Source organism: Antechinus flavipes, chromosome 3, assembly GCF_016432865.1.
Source record: "Antechinus flavipes isolate AdamAnt ecotype Samford, QLD, Australia chromosome 3, AdamAnt_v2, whole genome shotgun sequence".
NCBI lineage: Eukaryota > Metazoa > Chordata > Mammalia > Dasyuromorphia > Dasyuridae > Antechinus > Antechinus flavipes.
The window spans coordinates 291,014,961-291,042,240 of NC_067400.1; the positions used below are offsets into that span (position 1 = coordinate 291,014,961).

At 34.8% G+C, this 27,280-nt stretch overlaps 1 protein-coding gene across 1 annotated transcript in view; it reads right to left on the reverse strand.

The window, feature by feature from the left end:
- The window catches only part of IMPG2 (interphotoreceptor matrix proteoglycan 2), a gene marked incomplete at its 5' end in the record, with an annotated part of 81,024 nt that overhangs the window by 25,337 nt on the left and 28,407 nt on the right, over positions 1–27,280 (reverse strand). The window contains 4 exon segments of the mRNA XM_051990600.1: positions 930–1,174; positions 7,146–7,166; positions 14,525–14,583; positions 19,774–20,003. Of these exon segments, the coding sequence (XP_051846560.1) occupies positions 930–1,174; positions 7,146–7,166; positions 14,525–14,583; positions 19,774–20,003 (555 nt within the window).

A 27,280-nucleotide genomic window follows, 5' to 3' on the forward strand; every position in this document is an offset into this window, starting at 1 on the left:
ACATGAGGAAACTGAGGCCCAGAGAGGTTAAGGAAGTTAACCAGATTTACACAACTAGTAAGAATCTGGAGCAGATATCTTTCCCCACTGGTGCTATGTTCACTCATTTAATTCTAGATTGTAACTGCTATTTCCTAAGTTACTTAGGTCCTACATGCTCTTAAATTCTAACCAGCAATACATGGAATAGAGTGCAAGAAGACATGAGTCCAAATTTTACTTCATATATTCATTAGCTGTGGAACCCTGGACAAGGAGTCCTACCTTGTCCATCTAAATTCCCTTGTCTGAAAAATGGGGATAGTGCAAGCATTCATTGTTATAAAGATAAAATGAGAGAACATTGCAAACCTTAAAATGTGATATACATGATAACTATTATTAGCTATTCTTTTAGTTGGGGTTCAAAGTCAGGAAGACTTTGTCTTCAATATTTTCCTTTACTTATTTAATGTATTTCTCTGATTTTCCTTGAATCTTGTATGCCTTTTATCAAATTATACATTGTCATCTCCTCTTTGATTCTCAAATCTTCTATTTCACTTTAGTTCTTTAGTCCACATCTTTTCTCTCCCATCAAGTCTCAATTCCAAGTTTTTTTTTGTCCCTGGGTGGCCCACTATTAGCCTGTCAGAAGTATTATATTTCTAAAGCCCAATTTGCATCATTATCTATTTTTTCTTTTTCCTTTTTTCCCCTCTAAGGCAATTGAAGTTGTAATTTGTCCAGGGTCATATAGCCAGAAAGTGTTTAGTGTCTGAGGCCAGATTTGGTGCTCGAGCTACTACACCAAGTAGCTGCCCCGTATTATCTTTACTAACACTCAGACTCATATATGATACATTTTGAAGATAAAACTTTTACTACAGAGATCTGTGGAGAAAGATTCTAAAGATATACATGGATTATCATAGTGTCATTCCCCTTACCTTTGATAACCTGAAGAGAGTCAGGATCTGGCTTCAGGGAAGAGTTTCCTAGTAAGAAATTTCTGGTGAGGCTTTCAGCAATGTAGTCTCTGAAGTTGTTAATTGTATAAGCTGCCATGGGCTTATCCTCACGTTCCACAAGTCCATGATTTTCTACTTTATTCGAATGAAGGTTAATCATTTCCCAGGTAATGTTACTGATAGCCTCACTGTCAAATGTGACAGCATAGCGAACATTGATGCCACTGAGGTTAAAAAGGAAGAAAAAAAAGTCAACTTGGGTCCTGCTCATATGCATCTAACATAAGGATACAACTTAGTTACTAGGACATTGCTTTTGCCAATTGTGGTATTTCCTAAAGAAAGGCCGTCATTGTGACATAATAGAAAGAAGGCACCCCGAATCTAACAAGATCTGGAATAAATGATTGAAATGTCTGTTCCAACACCAAATGCTAGAAGGGGGAAAAAAAGAATATGTAAATTTTACTCCCAACATGATAGAAGTAGCCCAAAGAGAAGTCATGAAACTGAAAACTTTGAGAATTACTTGTCATAGTCTACTATAATTATGTACCTCAATCTATAGTTCATTTAGCAGTGGAATGTTGGAATAGCAGTGGAATAGTTGGGGAAATCTGCAAATGAAAGCAGATTTACCTTAAATTGATGTTGAATGGTGATACACAGTTTTAGAATCAAGAGTCTGGGTTTAATGACTGGCCTTTCAATTAAATCATTCCTTTGCAGTACCTCCTTTTGACCTCTACAATGCAAGATCTAGCTGAGAGACAACTGGCAAGAAAGAAGTGGAAATAAGTAATACTACCATTATTTTGTTTTGTTCATCTCTAATATATATCTTTCAAAGTCAAGTTAACAAGTATTTATCGGGACCATTTTAGGCTTATAATTTGTCACATCTTGTGTTTTAAACGTACAAAATGAGAAAGACTTTCAGGTGTTAGGAAGAAATAAACTGTCAGATTCAAGAATAATAGTCCTGAAATGACTAATTTCTGGCAAGGCCACAGGAAGTAAAGATGTTGGTAGGGAGGGTCTGGTTGGTAGAAAGTAGGTATTAGTCTGCCACAGCTCAGGAAGAGGGAAAAATCAGATATTGCCAAGAATGAAAGGAAGTACATGATAAACAAAACATAGACCACTAAATAAAAACAGTATCAATCTAAAGTAAACTATGTTGGCAAACTACCCATTTAGCAACAACTAAAGCAACAGTAACTTTCATCTGCTCAATTCATGGAAACAACTGCTCTTCTGATAAATAATTATTGCCTGAGGCATGTGCCAAGGAAGGTTCATTCTGAGTTAAATTGAAAAATGAAGTCTTCCTTCTCCTTCCACCTCAATTGCCCCATTAGAAGAGGACTGACATATATAGATGAAAAAACTAATAAAGTGTTACATCATTTTAGGAGCAATCAAAGGTGAGGTTATTTTGGAAAAAATTCAGGAATCTTTCTTCTCTCATAGTACCTAAACTCCTTCTAAAACACTACCTACCAAGAGAATATCCTGAGGCCTGGAAATGATTTTCCCCTTGTTGATTCAAGGAGAGCTCAATCATTGATTCCACATAAATCCTACTTAAAATAACATTACTTGTGTGTAGCAAGTAATGTCTTATAATATACATATCACTAGATTTTGAATCACCTCCTCAACTCATCCTACTCCAGATAACCCAGCATCCTCAAAAGTTCTGCTGGAAGAATCTAAGCTCTGAAAGATGTTTAGATCTTTTTTTTCCTCTTAGGATTGGAAGTGATGGGAAACTTGTATAGGTAATTCTTCCAGGAGTCCTGCAACATATAGGTACTAGGCACTAAGAGGTTAAGAGTTTGCCCTGGGACACAGGGAAAATAAATGTCAGACTTCTAGAGAGCTTGGATCTAGGTCTTTTGATTCAGAAGCCTGCTCTTTATCTATCTTAGCTGCCTCTTGATAGATCTTACCAAGCTGAAAAAGCTTCATAATAAGTGGGTTTATAATGGACTGTGAGTCTGTAGTACAAAGATCACCCTAAACTAAGTATGGAGACATTGTGTACCATAGGGTGGTCTCAAGATTACCCATCAGGTTACTGATTTTTTTTTTTTGGCTACAGATACTCCTTGAAGGCTAAAATAAGGAAGATGCATAGTCTGCAATAATGAAGAGATTTCCTCCACCAATGATTTCATGATTCTTCTGCTATATACATTTATATCTATTAAACTTCCCTTTTTTGTTTTCTTTTGAACAGAAAATAAAATTTTATGTAAAAAAAAGATTTACATTGACTTGTAAATTATATAAATTATTGTCCCTTTCATAAATGAGCAGTTTGATAGTAGAAAGTTGCAGAAAAAGAACTTTTGTATATAAAAATAATGTATAAAATCAGTGTGTGAATAGGGTTGTTGTTTTTCAGTTAAAATGTGACAGACACCAGTTTTTAAGAGAACTGGAGAATGAACTGAGAGAATATTTTTTGAGGTCAGAGCAATGACTTAGGCTATCAGATCTCTCATCTCTTTTGCATGTGACTATTTTTAGAACTTGAGAGGATAAAACTTTCCAAATGGTAAATTGAATAAGTTTGGACATTCTAGTTAGATTAAATAAGGACTATTGGTTTCATGGCTGGAGAAGAAATGGCAAATTACTTCAATATCTTCGCCAAGAAAATTCCACATGGGGTCACAGCTAGACACAACTTAAATGACTGAATTGCAACAACAAATTCTATCATACTTGATAGAAAGGATGATTAGAGCCATTAGAAACACTAAAGACCTTAACAAGAGGTTGAGGTAAGAAGATGCCAGTGGGAGCAGTCAGCTTATAAAACAACTTCAGCTGCTTGTCTTTGGAGGCTATTGATTGGAAGATAAGCATTGCTTCACAGATTAAAGAAAAAACTGGTAGCCTCCTGATTGAAGGAGAGCTGAACTCTTGAACAATTTTAGTTATTGCATTTTGGTACCCCTTTAATAGTGCCAGGTTAGCCTGCCCCTTTAGTCTGAGAGAGGGAAAGGCAGGATTTATGATTGCTTTGCTACAAACAGTATCTCAGACTAATTAGATGATGTTGCATCCTGCTGAGAAAAGAGCTGCATGGACTTGTTCATATTACTCAGAAAACTTATGCAGAAATATTTACTATCCACATTACTATATAAACTTTCATTAAAATGGTAAGTTAAAGATAAAATTCACCAGGTAGGCATATTGTTTTTATATTATCAATTCAGTTATCCAAAGTAATAGTTTATTGAAACAATGGCTGCTGTTTTCCTTAGAAAATGTTGCCATGTTGATCTTTTCAAAATGACCAATTCTGTTTTCACTATTTTGATCTCAGGAACAAAATTGGGAATTTGAAGAAGGAGCAAAGGGAAAGGATTACTTTTAAATCCCTTTGATGTTCCAAGCACTACTAAAGAAAACAACTATTATATAAACTGGTTGACTACAGAATAGAAGTATAATGATAATTAGTTGTTATCAGAGTAAGGAGGCAGAAACCAGCATAAATAGGACTTCATAGGGCTAGAAGATTTTCCCAAAATGGTTATAACTGTTTAAGTTTCATGAACATTAATGAAAGCTATACCTCCTTAGAGACCTTCCACAAAAAGAAAAAGATGTGAAACTAAGAATAGCAAAGACAGCATCCAGCCAATCAGGGTTTAGGCAAATAAGAGTTGGCTAGCTAACCAGCAGACTTCAAAAGTCCATGTAACTATACAACTCTGAATATAACAAATGACACATTCTCTATCTAGTTCAATGATCTTTATTTTTTTTTAATGTTATATTCCTATCTTTAAGAATTTTTCCACCCTAATGGGCATGCTAATGAGTGGAGGAGGATTTCTACAGAGGTATCTGACCATCTACCATAGATTAGGCCAGGATTTGGTTTTAACTGACCTGAGGGGCTTTGAAAGAGGAAGGTCAGGAGTGTGCCAGAGAGGCACTAAATTCCCCTAGGATTCTGTGCAGGATAGGGAGTTGTGGGAATCCCCTTCTGGCTACGCAGAGATCCTTTGTAAAGGAATTTACAAACCCAAAAAGCTAGACTGGTAAAAGAAGTTTATTATTGGCATTGGGAAGTCAGCCTTTGCTATGCATGAATAGAAAGACTGAATTCCTTGGTGGCAAGATAAAGTTTCTACTGGAGAAGTCCTGGCAAAGAAATTCCTACAGAGAGATATAAAGTCTTGTTAGGGAAATAGGTGAGAAAGATAAAGAGAGGCTAACACTGAAAGAGAATATTTCAGCAGGCAGAGGTTGCTGCTATGCCAGGGAGAGAGAAGTTCCTAGGCATGTTAAGTCCTCTGCAAGGACTGAGCCCCAAGTTAGCTCATTTTATAATAGAAGCCTAGGCTAGCAACTCTTCATGGAGGCTGAGTATAGTTTGAACTGGAATTAGAATAGAGAATCTTAGAATTGAATGAGTGTCTCTAGGTTGATTTTTAATTCAATGGGAAGTTTAGTAAGTGTTATCAATGGGAGTGGTGCCTCTCTCTCAGGAAAACAGAATGAAGTTATTTATCCTGTTTCCCTCATGCGGGGTCTTTTACAGAGGTGAGGATTTAAGGAGAATCTGTCCTTTGAGGAACTTTCCAAGTGCTTCACCTCATGGTTCACCCAGCAGTCAGAGAGAGAGAAAGAGAAAGAGGTTCGAGGCTCCCCTCATCAGGGTCATATGATGTTTGTAGGTATGTGCAAAGGTCTAAGGCTTGAGTTGATGCCCTGAGGTCCCAATCATGTGAGGCTAAATAGTAATTGGACCATACTCTATTAATATATATGCTTGGAGAAAAAATAATGTGATGACCGCATATTTAAAATCAGCCGGAGTCAGGAATTCAGGTTAAGGGAAAAATCTTCAATTTTTATTGAAGTTAAGAGGTGAAAAAGGATTGCGATAGCAATATGGGCAAGAAGGATTGCGATAGCAATATGGGCAGCTGCGACAGGAAGCCAGCTAGCAGAGGGGGATTGGAGATGAAGGGCTGCCCTGATAGCAATGCGAGCAGCTGTGACAAGACCCTAGCCAGCAGTCTCTCCTTCTGCTTCCCTTTCCATTCCCCTGCCTCCACCCACCAAAAACGTCATTTCCTATACAACACATCAGGACTTGCACAAAGAGTGGGCAGGGCCATTTTTTCCTCCAAGCATATATATTAATAGAGTATGGTCCAATTACTATTTAGCCTCACATGCTTGGGACCTCAGTGCATCAACTCAAGCCTCAGCCCATTACAGGTATGTTATAATTTTTCAAGAGGTGGATTGCTACCTGTGAATCCCTTAGCTGGAGCATTCTTAATTGACCTCACTTTCATAACTACTGTAGTGTCCCTTGATGTTTCTATGATGCTATGTATCTGTGTTATTCTAGACTCAGAACATGCCCAATGAGGAAAAGCTGAACAACAATGAATGTTCTAAATTCAGACTAGAGCTTCTTATCTGGTTGTACCAGTTAATCTCATTCCCTTCCCTTTGCTAGAAAGTATTGATCAATAGTAAGCAATAGGATATGACAAACACTATCAAATGGCAAAATTTGTGAACATGTTAATTATTGATGGACACATACCTGCATAAATACATTACCAAATTATACACATGCAAAAAGATTCCATTTTAAAAAGCTTCCTATTATACTGCCAATTATCCAAGACAAAGCGTACCTTTAAAAATATTTGGAATTCCAATAAAAATTTAAAGAGGGAAAAAACCTTCTCAAAAGAGTTCTCTATATTTCTACAAATGCAGGGATAAACAGCTCTGTAACACACCAGATAATTATTGCTTTTTGAACTAAATTTGCCACTTAATATATCCTTGATTAATCAAATCCAGGCTTGAGTATAAAGAATCCATTTTCAAGAAGGAAAATAGGAGTAATATTTAGGAAAGTCCAAAAAACGTAACCAAGCTCTTCTCCTGGAATTACTTGCTTTGTGGGTTTCCCAATTCCACTCCTGATTATCAAAAAAATTTTTTGTCTCCTTGTCAAGTAGTCTTTCTCCTACCCCCCACCCCTTCTCAATTTCCAGTTCCTTTTGGTAGAATGTAAATTCCTTGAGAGTAGGGACTATTGTATACCTGGTATTTGTATTCCCAGCATTTAGTTTGGTGTTTAATCTACTAAACAGTCAAGAACATCATATGAAATGTCAAAAGATACTCTACCTGACATTTTCCTGAGGCAATCTGGGGGAGGGAGGAAAATAAACATGTTAAACAGAGTTGAAAACTTCTTAATCATGTAATATTCATCAAAGTATTCTTGGCAAATTTTTTTCAGATTTTCTTCAAAACATTCACTTACTCAAAATGTCTGCATATCAGTTAATGATAAATTCCTATTGTAAGGAAAATTTGATCAGAAGGAAAAGAAAAAGATATCCTACTTTGAAATGAATTACTTTAAGATAGTATGGAAAGACTAAACAATAACAAACTATTGGTGTGTGAATAAGTATAATCATTGTAACTTAAAGTCCATTTGCATATGACTTTCTTCATTAATGAAAATTGATTGCTGAATGTTCCACATCTGAGTGAGTGGTAGAGCTGGCCAAAACTTGAGAGATTTCTTAGAGATTTCAGAGGAAAAAAAAAAAAAACTGGATTCTAGGCTTTCTTCAAGGCTGAAGGGAGAGAAAGACTCTGGGAAGAAGCCAACATATGAAGGACCTAGCAATATGTCCCTATCTCCTTGCTATAATGGACTTAAAGAATTTCCCCTAGGGTGAGATTGGAGACCCCCTTTCATGACTGAACTAAGATATTTTGCTCTAATAGGAGGAATCATTCCCTCTGTACATTTATCTGGTATATATTCCCATCTCTATCCTCTGATTTCTGTTTGCTATTTGCTTAAATAGGTTTATTTCCTATTTGCTATTTATGTTCGTTGTGGAATTGGCATTTCAGGGAAAGCATGAGGAATTTTCCATTAAAGAAGAGCAATCAGGAACTCAGTTTGAAGCTAAAAATTATTTTTCCCATGCTAACAAAATTTAAGGGGGAAGATAGATATATTCCCTGTCCTATACTCCCTTTCTCTAGGGAGAGCAGAAAGGTCACCTTTCCCTCCTGGTAGGAATTAAATCTACTGTAGAAAAAAGTACAGGTTATGTAGAGATATTCATTCTTATCTCTGAGCCATACCTAGAAAGAATCTTACAAACGCATATAAACTTCATGGTCACAAAACATATTACACACATCCCCTTATACCATTTTTAAAAACAGTTGAGAATTATGCAAATTTTTCCCCACAGGCATAAATCTCAAGGATAAAGGCCTCAAAATCATCAAAACATTTATCACCATTTTTAATTATAATAAAGAATTGTAAACTAAGTAGTTGTCCATTAACTAGTAAACAATTAAAGAAATTGTGCTCCATGAATATGTGGTGCTATAAGAAAATGATGAATACAGAGAAGCAAAAGAAAACTTATATGCACTGATACAAAGTAAGGTAAACAGAACTAGAAAAATATACCAAATGATTCAAATGGAAAGAATAACAATAACAGAGCAATTCAATTGTTTGAATTGAATTTAATTCAATGCTGAATGATGATGTCAGATTTTTTCAAACATATTTGGTCAGTTTTGCTTATATGTTTTCTCTTTTTAATTTTATATTATAAGGCATACTTCTTTATGTAGAGAAGATAAAAGGATATTAGAAAATTTAGGTAAAATAAAAACAAAAGATATCAATGCAAATGTATTTAAAATGTAAAAATAAAATGAACTCCATGGATAATTTTTTTTTTGGGGGGGTGGTTAATGCCTTCCTACATACCTATGATCTGAACTTTGTACAAAAGGGAAAGATTGGAAATGATCACCCTTCTTTGTATCTGCATGTCTTTCTTTGTAAATCTATAGATTTGGATAAAGGGAAAACATTTTGTTTAGACTGAAAAATTGATTAAAACAGAAATAAAGAAGAAATATTTTGGTCTATGAGTATTTGATTCAAGTCAGATGTAGCAGGGTGGAGTGGGGTGGGGACAAGGGCCTGGCAAGGATGAAATAGTTCTGAAAGATGATGCTTGTTCTTCCTTTAATATTTGTATCACAAATAAGCTAGATCTCTAGGGACACAAAATTCCCAGATCCTTATTTGACCTTTGATCAGGACTAGCTGCAGTCATTCTATATAGGGTGCCCAGATTCTCCCACACTGAACATGATGTTCCCTAAAAAAAACAAAGATGGTGAAAATGGAACAAATCTGTGGTTCTAAACTTTTCTGATGAAACTCCTATAAAGATGAGAAAATGCAACATTGAGAGGATTCACAATTCTCCTTGAGTAATTCTCATACTGTGAGAATTACTGAGAGTGATCCCTTTAAATTTCATAGAAAATTCCTGGGGATGGACTAATGCTCTGTTTTTCAAAAGGGGAGAAAGAGCATGTTCTGGTAGCAAGGTTCTGATTCCTGAAAAAATACTAGAACATATTAAAACTATTGTTTCTAGTTCAGTGCATTTTGGATGAACCAGAATGAAACTCATCCCTTTTCAATAAGAAAGCCTTTCAAGTACTTGAAAATTGTCATCATGCTCCCCTATGTCTTTCCTATATAACTAAATCACAGAATCTCAGTCAGGAAGTACCTCAGAGGTCAAATTATCCAAACTGTTCCTGCACAGGGAGCTCCTCTCCAAAATCCTTCACAAATCCTCTTTTTCTAGTGAGAGGGTGCCCATTTCCTACCATGACAACCCATTTCACATATGGATAGTACTAATAATAAAGAAATATTTCATCAAATAAAAGCAAAATGCCTTCTGCAACTTCTCACTGTTGCTCAAAAAACAAATCTCATTTCTCTGAAACACTGGTTAACTAACTATGCCTACTTTATTGCAGCCTCTGAGCTAAGATTTTTTTTTTAATTTTTAAATAAAGATTTATTGTAATTTAAAATATAAAACTCATTTTTAGTTCTTACTGTTTGTTCAGTCATTTTGCAATTATGTCTGACTCTTCATGATCTCATTTGAAGTTTTCTTGGCAAAGACACTGGAATAGTTTGCTATTTGCTTCTCCAGTTCATTTTACAGATGAGGAAACTGAAGCAACAGGGTTAAGTGACTTGCCCAAGATCACACAGCTAGTAAGTGTCTGAGGCGAGATTTGAATTCAGGAAAATGAGTCTTCTGACTCCAGGCCCAGAATTCTATCCACTGTGCCACCTAGCAGTCCATTTTGGAGTTCAAAATGTTTAGCTCACAGCTATACAGACTGTCAGCAGTTTAGATTTGAGCCTTGGATAATAATTTACCAACTATTAATCAGGATAGGCCTTCAAGTCTGTGAAAAAAAAAGTTTATGTACTCTCCTAAGTATTCTCTTCTTCAAGCTAAAACCCAATCCCTTCAACCAATTTCATATGATAACAACATCCTGGTTGTCCTCTTTTAAACATATCAGCTTGTCAATCCTTCCAGAAAATGTGACCCAATCTGAATATACAATATATAGGATATAATTTGAACAAGGTATTATTCAGTAGGATTATCACTTCCCTATCAAAAAAGGTTATGAAATCAGCTTGATATGACTTGTTCTTGGTGAACTAGTTGGCTCATCATCATAGTCATTTAGTAATAATGTGTTTGAGAAGTTTATCAGTGATTATCCCTCTCCTCAGGAGCATGCTGGTAAATGTTTAGCAACTGATTCCCTGAGGAAAATGTGTGCACAACACATTGAATTTAATATGTATTATTAACATTTTTCTTTATTTCTTCCTTAAAATCACACAATTAATAAAAAATTATAGAAAGGCTTTATTGGAAAAATACATATATAGCAAGGAAACTGTTGCCAGTTTCTAAAGTGTAAATGTTCACAATGTAATTTTAACAAGTAGGATGAATCTGTACATTCTGGCTCCAACACATCTCAGCCTCTTCTTCTTTGGGAAAATCAAAGTCTGTCTCCAGTTCTGTGACGTCTCTAATTTTTCATGAATTTTTTTAAGAAATCACCAACACTGGCTCAATAATCATAGCTGCAAGTTCTTTCTATATACTGAAATATAACACAAAATCTTGGTCATTTGAACTTCCTAAGGTCAATTAGGTGCTTTCTTTCCATCTCTTCAGTTATCTTGGGTTTCAGTTCCCTAGCAACCATTTTGCTCTATATTTCAGTCGACAGATCATTCTTCTTAGCAGAGAAAAGTCAGTCAGTCAAACAATCAACAAACATTGATTAAAAAGCTATTATGTGACAGTCACTGTACTAAAAAAAATAGATTTAGATCATCTTCCTTTTCTCCTTCATCCATTGCCATGCATACTAAATAAGAATCCTGTTTGTTTATTTGACTTTCTTGTCCTATGACAGTTTTCTTGCCCTTTTCATTAATTCTAAAATAACTTTCTGCTGCTTTTCTTTTGTATTCATCCTCATCCATCTTTACCAATTCTAAAGGAGTATTCCCCTTTCCTTTCACCCCTTTACCATTTGCTTTGTCAAATTATTAACAAAGCAATGCAAGAATTTAGCATCCACATAGTTTCAGCAAAAATAAAACTCTTACAGGTATTAAAATCACTTCTGTCATGGTTATTTGATAGTCTTGTTAATTGCTTCCAGAATTCATCAAGCAATTTCTCCTCACTAGAAAATCTGTAATATATTCTGACTACAATATTATCTCTCTTCCTACATTAATAACTCATCCAAATCTCTAGTATGTTATCACCTCTGATTAATGGATTTTCCCAAGGAATATATGTGTATGTGAAATATGTTTGTTACACAGATATATGTGATATATGTATATATTTTACATATATATGGAGAAAGAGAAAGAGAAGGCAGGGAGGGAGGGAAAAAAGGAAGGCGGGAGGGAGGGAGGAGGGAGAAATGGAAGGAAGGGGGAGAGAAAGAGAGAAGAGGGGAGGGAAGGAGGGAAGGAGAGAGGGGAAGGAGGAGGAAGGGAAGGAGAGGAGGAGGGGAGGAAAGAAGAGAGGGAGGGAAAGAGGGAGAAGGAGGGAAGGAGAGAGAAAGGGAGGGAAGGAAGGAGAAAAAGAGAGAGAGACAGAGACAGAGACAGTTGTTTTCAATTGTGTCAAATTTTTCATGATCCCATTTGGAGTTTTCTTGGCAGAGATATAGAAGAGGTTTGTCATTTTTTTCTCCTGATCATTTTACAAATGATGAAACAGAGGCAAACAGCATTAAATAACTTGCCCAGGATCACACAGATAGTAAGTATCTGAAGCCAGATTTGAACTCAAAAAGATACTGGCACTCTCTCCATTGTACCACCTAACTGGGATAAATAGACAGTGATATTTCTATCTATTTTTCTATTTATACATCCACTGACACTTCATTATACCTTTATCTATTCTCTTTATCTATAATAAGATATATCCTTCCATTGATCCATATTCCATGAGGAAGTCATGTCAAACCAAATTTTAATGATACTTCATACTGCTGAATTAACTTCCTTGCATGAAGATATCAATCTACTTTGTCATTTCCTAAGCTTTTGTGAATAGCTCTCTGAGGCACTAAATATAACTATTCCCTTTCTTCTTCTCCTTTATCTCTTGTAACTTACTCTTCACCATTATTTTTATATTATAATTACTATTCTCTGTAGCCTCTGGCTTAGTGGACATATGTGGGCAATTTTCTCTTGCTTATTTTCAGTTTCAAGCCATTTTAATCTGATCTGCAAATTTCCATGAAAATATATACTTCCCGGGTTTCCTCATATTCATTTAATCCCTATTTAAAAATCCATTCCTGAATATTAAGCCTTGATGAAAAAATCCAAATCCTGTTTTCCAACATCATCTTCTTAACTAGCTGTTCACTTCCTATAGTCATTTTCTGTTTTTGAAACCTTTAGTTTGAATTAGCATTAGTGATAGAAATATCATCTATGTTTTCCCCCAAGTCTTTTGTTATTATTATTATGATAAATAATCTCTAGAGATGACTTCTAGTTTTCTATTAGAACCATCATTTGTTTCCACATTAGTCACCATTAAGCAGCCAATAAGTATTGGTCCTGCTAAGTTTTCAAGGGTTCTCCATCACATCTCAGATATATGTTTGCAGAATATAGTGTTCTTTCTAAATGTTCATGCCAGATCAATATACAATATTCCTCACTGGGAAACTGCCAAACACCAAAACTCGTTTCCTTTTTCTTTGATCAACATTCAGAGTCATCTCCCATGGAATAACTGTGGATCCTTATAATTTTTAAAGCACAGGAAAGAGCTTATCTCTATGTTCTGTGGCAAGACTTAGTCTAAGGTCTACAGATCACCACCCCCCAAAGAATTTGTAGACAGATTTCAGAGAAAGGGAATCCATGAAAATGCAAAAGAAAAAAAATGATATCTTTATCTTTACTAACTTCTAACTGCAGTTTGACATTTCATTCAACTACAAGTGCAAGTGATAAACAAAATTGTGAGAAAAGGTTCACAGACTTTACCATACATCCAAAGGTGTCCATGACAAAAAAGATTAAGAAGCTTTGCTCTATGGAAAAAGCCTTAGTTTAATGGTCCTGTTCCTTTCCTTCTCTAAGTCATATTCTTTCACTCTCCAACTTTCTGACCAAAGTTAAGATGCCTTTTCCTTCTCCAGATGCTTTTTTTTTCTTTTGCTTTTCTGTCAAAGCATTCAAAGTAACCCAAAACAATCTGTTTCTTTTAAGGAATAAATTTAAGGCCTTTCATAGACAGTTTCGATTTATTGCTTACAAAAATATCTTTTCCAGGAATTATGGAGTATAATTGGAGCTCCTGGGAAAGGGCTGAGAATTGGGGATGAGGTAGTTACATTTCCTGGAATGTCCAAGAATGAGCATTGAGGAGAATGGTAACAAAGTTGCAGTTTGCCATCTTACTCCAACTCACAAATCCTAGAGCACCCAGGAGTGTTGACAGGTGGATACCAAATTCATGATGCTACTATTTTCCATCCTCCTAGCTTCTGTTCACTCACAATTTTAGGAACCATTGTTATGAGCAATAATACTAAAAATTGATACCATTGTCATGAGTAATAAGGAATATTCTGAAAAGTCCAGAGAAATACACTTTTCTCACATGTTGAGGTGTTCTTAAAGATGGAAAATAAGGAATCTCATAACATTTGTTTGGATTTAAGAGTAAAGTATCCCCATTAAAAATATTAACAATATTAACAATTTGAAAGGGGTTAAGAAAATAGTAAATCCTTTCAAGTTCCACGGTTTTTAGCCTCAGTGATGAGTATCTGTGCTCATCATGTTCAAGCAAGTAAATCTAAAAACAAACTGAATGTATTAAGTTCTAATTTCTTTTTTGCTTACAGATTAGTTGATAAATGTTTCATGAGAAGTAATATCCTTCTCTGACTCAATTTCCCCATCTATAAAATAGAACTTACAATTCTAACACATCAAGCTTGAATTAAAGCACTCAAATAATTAATAATAATATATACCCCAATCCTTTGCAATTCAAATGCTACACAATGTAAGACATTTATAACTATACTTTTTTTACCTAAATTCAAGCACATGAATGTCCTTGTAGCCAGGTAGTTCATCAAATGCCTTTTGAACCTGTTTTCAAAGAACAAGAAAACAAACACATTTTTATGAGACAGTGATTTTTTTTCCTTGTCATGGTGAAATGTGAAAAAAAAATAGGTCTTGGAAAAAGCTCTCAATAGCATACTTTAAATTACATGATTTGGAATAGAAAGCTGGCTTCAAAACACACTTTATTAAATAGGCAAGTGTTTATTATTTGAATGTGTGAAATTTTCTGTGGCATCTGTTTCCTGTTACTAAAGCAGGAAGGAACTGTGAGTGCTTCATGTAGCAACAAACTATCTGCAAGCTCTGGATTAAGCCCCAAGAGAAAAGCCCCATGTGAATGGAAGTCAAGAAGGAGAAAACATTCAATTGGGATCTACCAGATGACCAGACTTTTGAAGAAGACAATTTTATAAGCTTTGAGTTCTATTAGCCCAATCATGTTAATCAATATGGTCAAAATGTCTATAATAGATTATATCTAAAGGAAATTAGGCTGCATAGAAATAAGTTTTAATTGACTACATTATTAACATTAATACAGTATATCATTTTCACAAACATACCAGAACTCATTAATGATATTTTCCTAATTCTAAGTTTGACAAATTCTTAAAAGAGTACCCCTATGCCACCCATCCCAGAGGACTCTATTATAAGGGAGAAGGGAGAATTGGCAAACAGTGGTTGAAGGCTTTGGTAAAAATTTTACCAGTGCTAGTACAGCATTAGTCATGATGATTTGCCTCAGAATCAGGGGTCATCCCTATATAAAATTTCGAAGAAAGGGAAGTTTGTCATCATTTCTCATCAAAAATTAAAATGATCAGGAAGAAACATGATTTTATTGAAACTGCCCTAAGAAGCAGGGACACAATTCTATTTCCTACTGCTCTATTCTAACCTCACTAATAGATAACCAGCCTATGGAATCATGTGCGAGTCATGCCTTTTCAGAATTTCAGTCAGTCAATGAGCATTTATTAAGTACCGACAAAGTGTCCGATACTGTGCTAATTTTACATAAAATATCTGTCATAGATCCATCACAGGACTGAGAGACTCAAAGAAAGAGATGTGAAAACCTTTTTTAAAGCATAATAGTATTCTACAAAATATGAAGTATCATACCACTGCAATGGAAGCAGATAGACAGTACAGAGGATAGAAAGCTGAGCTTGGAGTCAGAAGATGTGAGTTCAAATCTAACCTTAGACATTTACTTACTGTGGGCAAGTTTCTTAACCCTCTGTACCTGTTTGCTTACCTGTACAATGGAAATTATAATAACACTATCCAGGGTTGTTGTAAGGATAAAATAATGTGATGTTTTTAAAGAACTTTATAGGGGAAAGGGGAAGGTGTTGAGCCAAGATGCCAGAGTAGAGATAGGAACCCAACTGAACTCTACTCACATTCACCTCCAAACAACTTTAAAATAACAACTTAAATTGAATGCTGGAGCAGCAGAACCAACAAAAGGTTTAAATGAGATCTTTTTCAGTCCCAGATAACTTAAAATATAAGCAAGAGAGATCTGTGACAAGAGAGTGGGAGCTAATCCAGACTTCAGAAGCAGAGGGCCTTAGATATGGCTGGGACACAGCCACAGCAAACATTAGGAATTCTCAGTCTAGAATGATAAATGAGTCAAACAGCTAGTTAAAAACTAGTTAGTGGGGAACCTTTTCTGGAACTGGATGCAGTTAAGACAGACTGGAAGCTGTGTTGCCAATATACAATCTGAGTTAGAGGTCTAGGGGTACAGAGGAGTACTTGTGGTTAGTAGCAAAGGAGCATGGGTCTTGGTTACAGCTCCAAGGCAGAAAGGAACAAAGCACTTGTAGCTGTTGTGGCTGTAAGAGACCAGAAACTTTCTGATATGTTTAAAAGGAGTAGCAAAAATTATATATGATAAATTTTTAGTTTCATGTTCAATCTTTTTTTTTTCAAATTTGCTGTTATGGAAAAAATATTTTTATTTAAAAAAATAAATAATGACTCCATGAAAAAGCAGGAGACAAGAAACCAAAATCAAAACAACGAAAAAGCAGAAGAAAAATATGAAATATCTTATTGGAAAAAACAAATGACCTGAAAAATAGTCTCAGGAGAAATAGTTTAAGAACTATTAAACTACCTGGAAGTCATAATTTTAAAAAAATCCCTAGACATCATATTTCAAAAAATTAAAAAAGAAAACTGCCTCAATATCTTAGATTCAGAGGGTCAAATAGAAATTGAAAGAATCCACTGACCACTTCCAGAAAAATATCACAAAATAAAAACTCTCAGGAATATTATAGCCAAATTCCAAAGTTGCCAAGAAAATACTGCAAATATCTAGAAAGAAACTTGGGTTAGTCAGAATCACACAAGATTTAGCAGCTTCCATGTCAAAAGAGCATAGGGCGTGGAAAATGATATTACAACCAAGAAAAACTGAATATAATCCTTTAGAAGGATAAATGGAAATTTAATGAAATAGAGGACTTTCAAACAATGGTGATGAAAAGACTAGATTGGAATAGAAAATTTGATATTCCCCAAACATAAGACTCAAGAGAAATATAAAAGAGGCAAATATGAAAGAGAAACCATAAGGAACTTATAAAGTCAAACTGTTTACATTCCTATATGGGAAGATGATACATGAAATTTCTAAGAATTTTCTTAAGACAATTAGAAACATTCTACATAAAGCATATGGGCATGAATTAATTTTGTTGCTGCTTAACAGAGCATTTAACTTCTCAGTGTTCAAGACTAATGGGACCCCATTATTCATTCAAATAGAAATGAGAGCCTCTAAACCATAAATAAATTTGTTGATTTCCAAATAATAATAATAATAATAATGGGTGAGAAAGATGGATGTAGGGAAGAGGGAGAGGTAAAATTATCTAACTTTAAAAAAGTATGCAAGAAAGAGCTTTTACAATGGAGGGAGAAATAGTTGGAGAGAGCCATGCTTGAACCTCACTCTTATCCAAAGGAAAGAATTATATACAGCTAATATGGAAATAATATTCTCTATGAGTCACATGTATAATTGTCATCATATTACTTGCCTTCTCAGTGTTTTAGGGAGGGGTAGGAAGGAGGGAGAAAATTCAGAACTCAATTTTTTTTAAAGAATATGAAAAATAAATGAAGAAAAGAAGAACTTTGCAAGTCTTAAAGTGCTAGCTATTATTGTTATTGTTATCTTGTTCTCAACTTTTTCAATAGGTTTAATATTTTTTAAAAGGGTCTTGGGCAAGTTTCTCTCCTAATATTATACTTTTATGTTTAATGTTTTTGGACAATTTGCACAGAGATGTATTATCATCATCATCTGCCTAAGAATACCCCCAATTTATTCTGTATATAGTTTCTTTGCTTATATGTAGTTATTTTCATATTGTTTCCCCCATTCTCCCTCCTTGAGAACAGATTGTTTTTTGCCTTTTTTTTTGTATCCCCAGCAGTTAGCATAATATCTGGAACATAATAGGTATTTCATAAATGCTAAATGATTGATTGATTATATGGCACCTATGCCAAAATGGATATAAAGCTGGCCTTGAACAATTCAGCTTTTGTTTTTGACACAGACTGGCTGAGTGACTCTTAACAGAGCATTTAACTTCTCAGTGTTCAAGACTAATGGGACCCCATTATTCATTCAAATAGAAATGAGAGCCTCTAAACCATAATCCCTGAAGACCCTATATTGCCTTAGAAAACCACATATTAGCTTTGCTATGTTTAATGGTATTTTTAATTTTTGTATGTTTTATATTTTGTATTTTTATTTATATCACTTAACATTTCCCAGTTACATTTTAATATAGTTGAGCCTGCATTCAGGAGTACTTGAGATCACATATGGTCATGTTCTGAGTGCTTGACATTTCTGCTCTGACTACAAATTACAGAGAAAGTATGACCTACATGACCATGAAAAGTAAAGGTAACTTCCATACTTAGGAGTTTCCTATATCAACGAAATCACAATTTTTAAATTTTTTTTTATTTTATATCATCATTGTCATCATTAACTTGTTATTGTTATTATGTATTACCACTTGGGAATTAAACTGCTCCAATCATTCTTTATTATTTTCTTTAGTTATCTTTACTTTCTTCCCATCCCAATTCTTATCATTTGTGTTGTTTCCTTCTTGGCCAAGTCATCCAGGGCTTGAGAATTCTATCATGTCTCTTCTTCCATTAACTCGACCTATCTTATACCTCAATCCCATAGGGACCAGATTCTTCAAAGCATCAAATAGATAATATGATCCAACAGTCCATGTCAACTGAAGATCAAAAGGCTTCTGTCATTCCCTCCCAAGTAGTATATGAGGATTTTGTAGTAAACTCCAACAGACAGCATCCTCTTTCCCCTTGGTCCCCTTCTCCACTTTACATTTTAACCCCCAACTCTGATGTTAGAAATTTTCAATTCAGCTAAAAAAAAAGTAATATATTTGGGGTAAAATTGAGGTTTTTCATTACTATTCAAAGATCATGTAGGTACCCTAAATATACCTTGATTAAGATGTGTTTAGAAAATATTTCTTAATGTCAAGTAGCTATTGTCCCACACAACTTTTTTTTCACATAGCATACAATCTTAATCTTTGGATATACAACTTGGAAAATTCAATTTAGACTATACTGGTTATATATGATGGTTGTGATGATTCTCTTTGGCTCTGGGATGCATACTTTTATTTCCCATGTGGGCTCAGAATGAGAAATAGGAAATTAATCCACAGTAATGGAATTATCACTGCCAACGAGAACCCTATCATATGAAATGGAAAGGGCATCAATCCAAAGGATTAATGACTCTCACCATCCAGTAAGAAGAAAGAGGATATGTAGACTTAAATCCTTACTCCTCAGGAACAAAATCTTACAAAAAGGATGTCAATTGAGGCTTACTTTTTGACTGAAAGAGTCTTGAACTCAAGCTTTCCAAAACTCTTATATACATTTACGCCAAGGAATTCCATGAAACAAAAAGTCTGAGAAAAGTGAAAGAGAGAGAAATTACAGAGGAATGGACAGAAAGAAATAGAGAGAGATGGACAAAAGGAGGAAGAAGATAATTGTTGATATGATCCAATACTTAGGTATATACTCAATATACTACTAAGACTTTAGAAACCAAAGTAGTGGTTTACCCACACCCTCTTCACATGCAGTTATAATTGCACAAACCTCTGAAATAAATTGTTGCATGATATCTTGATAACGTAGGCTGGAAGGGTCCTGTAGCTCTTCACTGTATTGCTTCCCTGAAAGGTGCATACTGAATTCTGCAACCTGTTCAGTTGCCAGCTTTGTTGGTTTCTCTGTCAGAGTTTCTATCTCATTGTTAATCTGGATTGAATGGAGGGTGGGGGGGGAAGAAAAAATTACTGAGATGGTGATTTTAAAGAAAGACAACTCTGTTACTTACATGATTGGAAGAAGCAGTATAAGTAATTCAAAGGTAATTTCTACAGCATTTGATTTTGAAATATAGAAGATCACAGAGAAAGGGGAGAAATATATAATTGGATGAACTCTATTTTGTCATTTTTCATCTGTGACTAATGAGGTACTGAGAAATTAGAACCGCAAAATAATAGTTCTAGAAGGAATCTTAAGATTCTTCATTCCCACACTATGTCACAGGTGCATCAGAGGTCAAAAAAGAAGACAAAGTAACTTGCTTAGAATCATACAGATAGTAGAGCTGGAATTCAAATCTGAGTTTTCTGTCTCTCTAATCTAGTGCTCACTGCACAATATTTGGTACATATGTATGTAATACCTTTCTTCTGCAGATCTCGAGATACACAACAAATAATTATCACCTGGTCTCCACTACAGATCTTATCTCTCTTTTACAAATAGAGAAACCAAGATCCAGAGGAGTCAGGTGGTTTGTAATTTCTTGATTATGAAGATTCCATTCTCTTGAAATTTTAAATTACAGAGCTGTCCCTGCATAAATTATTTATTTTTAAGACGGAGATAAGTCTACTTGATTAGTTCAGAAACAATCCTGGTAAATGAAAAATCAATTCATAGCAACAAGAATAATCATTGATATTTATACAGATTTCTACAGCTACAAAGGATTTTCACATACATTTCTCATTTGATCCTCACAATTATCTTGTGGAGCAGTGAGCAAAGATATTATTATACCCATTTTTTGTTTGAGGAAACTAAGGTTCTGAAAGACGAAATGTTCAAATTTAAATAGCTTGCCCAAGGCCATACAACTCTAAAGCAGCAGAGACTTAGATCCAGGCCTTCTGATTCAGGTCCAAGGCTCTCTCCATACTTTCACTCCAAAAAAAATAGGCTCATAACTCAAATAGAATGAGCCTCATAAAGGATAATGCCTGGACCTCTTATTTCACTATCATAGGTTACTTTCAGATGAGGAAATTCCCTTTAGCAAAATGTTAGCACCTGTTACAGCACCTTAGAATAGTGGTTTCAAAATATATTCTAGGGTACCCCCTGAAATTTCTGAAACAAAATCAAAACAGTTTTCAATACTAGACAATTTAACATTTTAGTATGGTAAATATTAATAGATATATTTTACAAAAATAAAAAATTTTTGGAGAGATCTTCAATAATTTAAAAAATCTTAAAGAAAGGGCAGCTAATTGGTATAGTAGATAGAGCACAGCCCTGAAGTCAGGAGGACCTGAGTTCAAATGTGACCTCAGACATTAAACACTTCCTGGCTATGTAACTCTGGACAAGTCACTTAACCCCAATTGCCTCAGGGGGAAAAAAAAGGAATCTCAATTTCTTAGGTCAAAAAGTTTAAGATTCTCACTGCCCTAATACACTGAGATGTGAATATGTAACAAAGATAAGATTTAAATTCAGATTTTAATGGCTTCAAAACCACTTTTCTATCAACTAGACCACACTGCCTAATTGGTATTGTAATACAGTTCTCTTTTTACAGAATCTCATGTTATTTATATGGAATCAAAGTACTTGGAAGGGAAGACTAAAAATTATTTTGAAGATTCCTGTTTTGATCCTACAAAATCAAACTGTCTATCAAGCCATTATCATTAGCAACAATGTGTCCACATACATAAATATCCCCCAAACAAACCTTTATATGATTTATTTGCTGTATGATCCTTGTAGTAGTGATTATTTTGTTAAAAAGTAATAAAATATACTTACATCTTTAATCACGTTCAATACACATGGTCACTAAAAACCTAAAGCACAAAGACTCAACTTTTTTTGTATCCTAGGTTTTTGCAATCTAATGAAGCCTATGGATCCCTTCTCAATATCATATTTTAAGTAATAATGAATAATAAGTGTAATTAATAATAATTCAGTAATGATAATTTACATAACTTAAAATAATTTAACATGATAAATTTTAGTTGAAAGCAAAAATAAAAATGTAGTTTCTTTTTTTTTCCAAAATCATAGACATCCTGAAATCAGTCCATGGTCTCAAGCTAAAAACACCTATGTGAGTATATAGCTTACTGATCTTTCACAAGACAAGAGTGTTGTTCTCATAGTATTTTATATGGCACAAAATTAGAAATTCAGTTTGTGTAGGGAGGGAAACTCAATAGTTAAATACTTTCTATGATGAGGAAGATGAGGGAAAAAAAGTGTCTTTGGATAAGAACATGGCTAAAGAACAAGACAACAAGTTAAAATAGATTAGGACCTTCCTACCCTTTAGACCATGCCCCAAACATCCAGGCCAAATTAATTTGATTTGAAGTATTTTCAGAAAGACTCAAGAGTAGGTTTTTCCATTTTTAGAGTTCAAAAATGCCATGAAGCATTTCATCTCAATCTCAGCTGGAAACAAGGATAATCTAAATCTCTTTTTTCTACCTTCCTACTCTTCTATCATCAATCCCAGAATCTATATATCTCCTTCACCAGAGTTTCTTTCACTTTACTGAGGAATCATTTATTCAAACTTACTTTCTTTCCCAAAGAAAATCAAGATGTGTCTGCTAAGCTATTTTATTTTGTCTAAAACTTCAGAGAATATTATTCTGGTCCATCCACTTCTCCTACTGAATCAGTTGCTTATCTCACTGGCTCTATTCTGTGAACCAATAAGCCTCTACATTATCCTTATTTTTGTGCCAGACTCTCTCCTATTATTATTATTTTTTGACACAGATGCATGTGTTCCTCATTTAGTTGTTTCGAATGGTTAGAAACAATAGTAGTGAAGACAAGTATTACTTGTTGTTTTTATTTGTTGTTCAATTGTTTCAGTTGTATCTGACTCTTTGTGACTCCATTTGGAGTTTTCTTAATAAAGATACTGGAGTGGTTTGTCATTTCCTTCTCAGCTCATTTTACAGATGAGGAAACTCAGGTAAACAGAGTTAAGTGACTTGCCCAAAGTCACACAGTTAAATTTGAACTCAAGGCCTGTCCTATCTACTCCAGAGTATTATTTGATACAATGCTTTAACAGAAAGGAAAAGTAAGTAGCAAAATTTTCTTAGTCCCATCCTTTCCCTCCTTGAAGATAATGGTTTGAGACTTGGAATATTTTTGGATAGCCTCATTACTGGGCCCTGGAAAGGGTTGTGAAAGATGATAGAAGGGGAAGGCTGGAGGCAGCATGGGCAGAGAAAGGAAACAATACATGAATTTTTAAAAAGAGAGTGAATAATAGATTTAATAAAAAAGATTCAATTAGTGGGTCTCTTAAAAAAAGACAATAAAATACTGTATTGATTCAAATGCTAAAAGCATACCTAAAGTGAGACTTTTTGAAAAGGGAAACAACACAGGTATACACAAAAAAAAGTAATCGGAGGTAGAGGGGTTTGTGAAGGAAGTAAAGTCAGAATTATATGCAGACAAGCATTCTGAAAATTGAGAAATATTCTACGGATCCACAGACTAGTGTTTTCCTCATATGCTAAGGGAAAAAGAAAATAGGAAGAGCAAATCTCCTGTGTTTTCTTAAAAAAGAAAAAAAGAAGAAAAAAGGAAAAGCCAAGAAGGAAAGAAGCCAGGGTAGAAAGCCACTTGTGCCTCAGGCAGCAATCCAAAAAGCTAAGCATCGGTCCAGACACTTCACTGGGGAGGGAGGGAGGGACCCTGCTTTCCTGAACTCTGCAGCTTTGATTAATAACTAGCTGGGGGAAAGCTGGCAGAGAAGTGAGAGAGGGTGGAGATAAAGGGAAATGCTACCACTGCCACACTCTGGTAATATAGAGAAACTAGAAAATGACTTCAAAAATGTGGACAATCAGAATTGTCCTGGGGGAAGGGGTCACAGAAAAAAATGGGGAAAAGATATTCTCTCTCTCTCCTTCTCCACCCCACTCTGTGTGTGTGTGTGTGTGTGTCTGTGTCTGTGTCTGTGTCTGTGTCTCTGTGTCTCTGTCTCCATCTCTCTCTCTTTTTCTCATCTCTTTCTTCTCCCTCTCCTTCCATCTCTTTTTCTCTCTCTAAGTAGTAGCAACAAATAGAAATGAGAATAGGAGTAGGAAGAAGTAGAGAAATGTATAGCTACTTCAGAATGGCTCTCAGAAAAAACTCACTTTTAAGTTTAATCTGCATTATTAGCATTTCTTCCATCATTTTCATATGTCTAGATAGTCAACAAATTTGGAGATATAAATATATATATATATACTCATACTGAAAATTTAACAATTAGAAATATCTCCAGCACAGCCTTAGGTGTGAGAGATAATAAGAAAAGCTGGCAAGTGACAAAAAGATCATAATGGTAGTCAGATAATAATTGAAATCAGCTAATAATAGACAACATTTATATAGTGCTTTATGAGTGCAAAGCATTTTATATGTTATCTCATTTGATCCTCACAACCACCAAGCTAATATTATTATCATCCCTGTTTTACGAAGAAACTGAGGCTTAAAGATTAAGTGAATTCCCCAGGGTCATCCCTCTAGCAAGTATCTGACAGAGAATTTGAAATCAGATCTTCCTGACTCCTAAATCCAGTGCTCTGTCCATGTCACCACAATTGCCTCTAATAACAGTATTGGATTAGCATAAAAGAAAGTTTATAGCCTGCTGTGGTGGGTCATGCCCATAGTCCTCTGTGGCTGTGTCATTGAGGCTAATGGATCACATAAATTCAATCATGAGCTACAATAGATCTAAATCTGATTGAGTGTCTATGCTGTCTCTTCTGAATTAAAGTCACCAGGCAGTTTAAGGAAGGGATAATAAATTTAATAGGTTAAAGCTTCCATGCCAATCAGTAATTAGGGCTGGCCATGAATGCTGCATTTACAATTTAGGTGGGATAGGGAAGACAAAGTCTCAAAATGGGGAAAGGGATGCAATCTAATCACAATACAACCCTCTTATAGTCAGGTTCAAATCAAAACTCTTCCAGAGCCCTAGGCTCAGGGAGAAACACGTAATGAACAAACATGAGATCACTTACACCATTATCTGGTATTTCTGAGATGTTGTTTGAGGAATCTTGAAAGGAAACTACCCCAAGGGATGATGCACTGGTTGCAGTATCTGTGAAGACAAATGAAACTCTGTATCTCAATAGTATTATATAAATCTATACCTTTAATAAATTAAAGCTAAACTCAGAACATAAAATAAAGGAAGTGGCTTTACAATCTGTCTTTCTTTTTGCTTTGGCCATCTCTCCAGCATTTACCACGATGCTTGATGCACAATAAGCACTTAATGTTGGTTGATTATTGACTGACTGTTAACTGATCATCCATATTTATTATCTGTTTTCAGTACAAGTACTCAAATGAACCTATGTTCTCATCTACTTGGATGTTTATACCTTTTGTCCCTTTTCAGCCATTCTATCATTACTACTTCAAAATCAGAAGGGAACACAAGATTACAGGTCTAGGGATAAAAAGGAACTTGGATTATAAGATGTAACTCCCTCACCTTATAGATGAGGCAACAGAAGCCAGCATAAGGTTATATACTTTTTCCAAGATCACAGAAGTAAAAAAGAACAGATCTGGGATTCAAATCCCTGACTCTTGATCCCTATTCTAGTGCCTTTTGTATTGGGTCACTCTACCTTCAAAGAATGAGGTATGTCCTTCAGTTTTCTTTGTTTCATGGATCTCCATGTCCAAAGAATTCAACACCAGGTGTCTGGCCATATGCCTTCCATACTTACTTAAGCTAGCCTTCTGAAAATAGATGCAGCCTCTTGCCAAGATCATTGTCAATATTTTGTATTTTTTCCCCAGTATAACACTTTACTTGCAAACTCTCCATCCCTGTTCTATGAATTTAAGACCCTAACAATGAATAATTAAGACTAATAAAGCATAATGATTTTTTTTCTATTCCTATACCTTGTATGAAGAAGAAAAAATAGTTTGAAAATTTTCAAATGATGGGTTTAAAAGTTAAAAGTTTTGTCCTTGTTTCAGGTTGACAAAGTATTAATCACTAAAAGAAGAAAAAATAAAATCATACCTCTTGATATTGAACTATCATAAGATGTAACAGGAGTTGATGAGTCAGCGCTAAAGTTAGAAGCAGAGAGAGGAGAAGACATTTGAAGTAAATTAAATGGTGGGAAGAAGAAAATTTTCAAACAAGATAATCATCAATTCCCTCAATAAGGATTTCCAACCCAAAGCAAGAATTAGAATGGGACCATGAAGGGCAGGAATTTACAATATAGGAAACTTTCTAAGTCTACTCTTTTTGAACCTAACTCAACAAAGTTGATGTAGGAATTGGTCATCTCTGTCAACATACTTCTAAATAGTAAAAATTAGAGTTAGAAGGAGATTTTAGAGGTCACAAGTCCAACCCCTTAATTCTGCAAATCAGGAAACTGAGACACAGAGATATCAAATGATTTATTTAAGATTGTGCAACTAGTTAATAACATAGCTAAGACCAGAACTTAATTCAAATCACTTTATTTGAGGCTTTTAGAGGTCACAAGTCCAACCCCTTAATTCTGCAAATCAGGAAACTGAGACACAGAGATAGCAAATGATTTAAGATTGTGCAACTAGTTAATAACATAGCTAAGACCAGAACTTAATTCAAATCACTTTATTTGAGGCTTGAATCCCTGCCAAATTGAGTCAATTCATTAAGCATATATTAAGCACCACTGTGTACAAGGCACTGTCTTGTTTTCTATTCACTACAAAGTACCTCAGAGGTCTAAGGATAGCTTGTTTCTTTTTTATTTGTAAAAAATATTTTGGGACCTCTTATTTGATATTTTGTTTTATTTTCACTGATATATTTTGTTTTAACATATTAGTGATTTCCCAAATTTCTCCCCTCTGTGATACTTTCCCATAAAAATGGTTATGCAAAACTGCCTAATACAGTACTTGTTACTTTTCAATTTGTAAACATATCTTTTGTCAAGAGCACAGAAAGATATATACTGTAACTTTCATAATTTGGAACCAACATCTACTTTATTTGGCATGAGTTATGTTGCTTTTATTTACATTGTTGTAGTCATTATGATGAGATTAGATTCAGGGAACCAAATGATGAGATTAGGGTTCTGGTGGTCAGGGAGTTAGATGATGAGGTTAGTGGCAGGTTTGGGATTCAGGGGACTAAATGAAGAGGTTTGGCTCCCCTAAATCTCCTTAGGGTTGGCACAAGGTAGGGAGTTTTGGGGAACCCCCTTTTGATGGCATAGAGGTCCTTCGTAAAGGAATTTACGAACCTGAA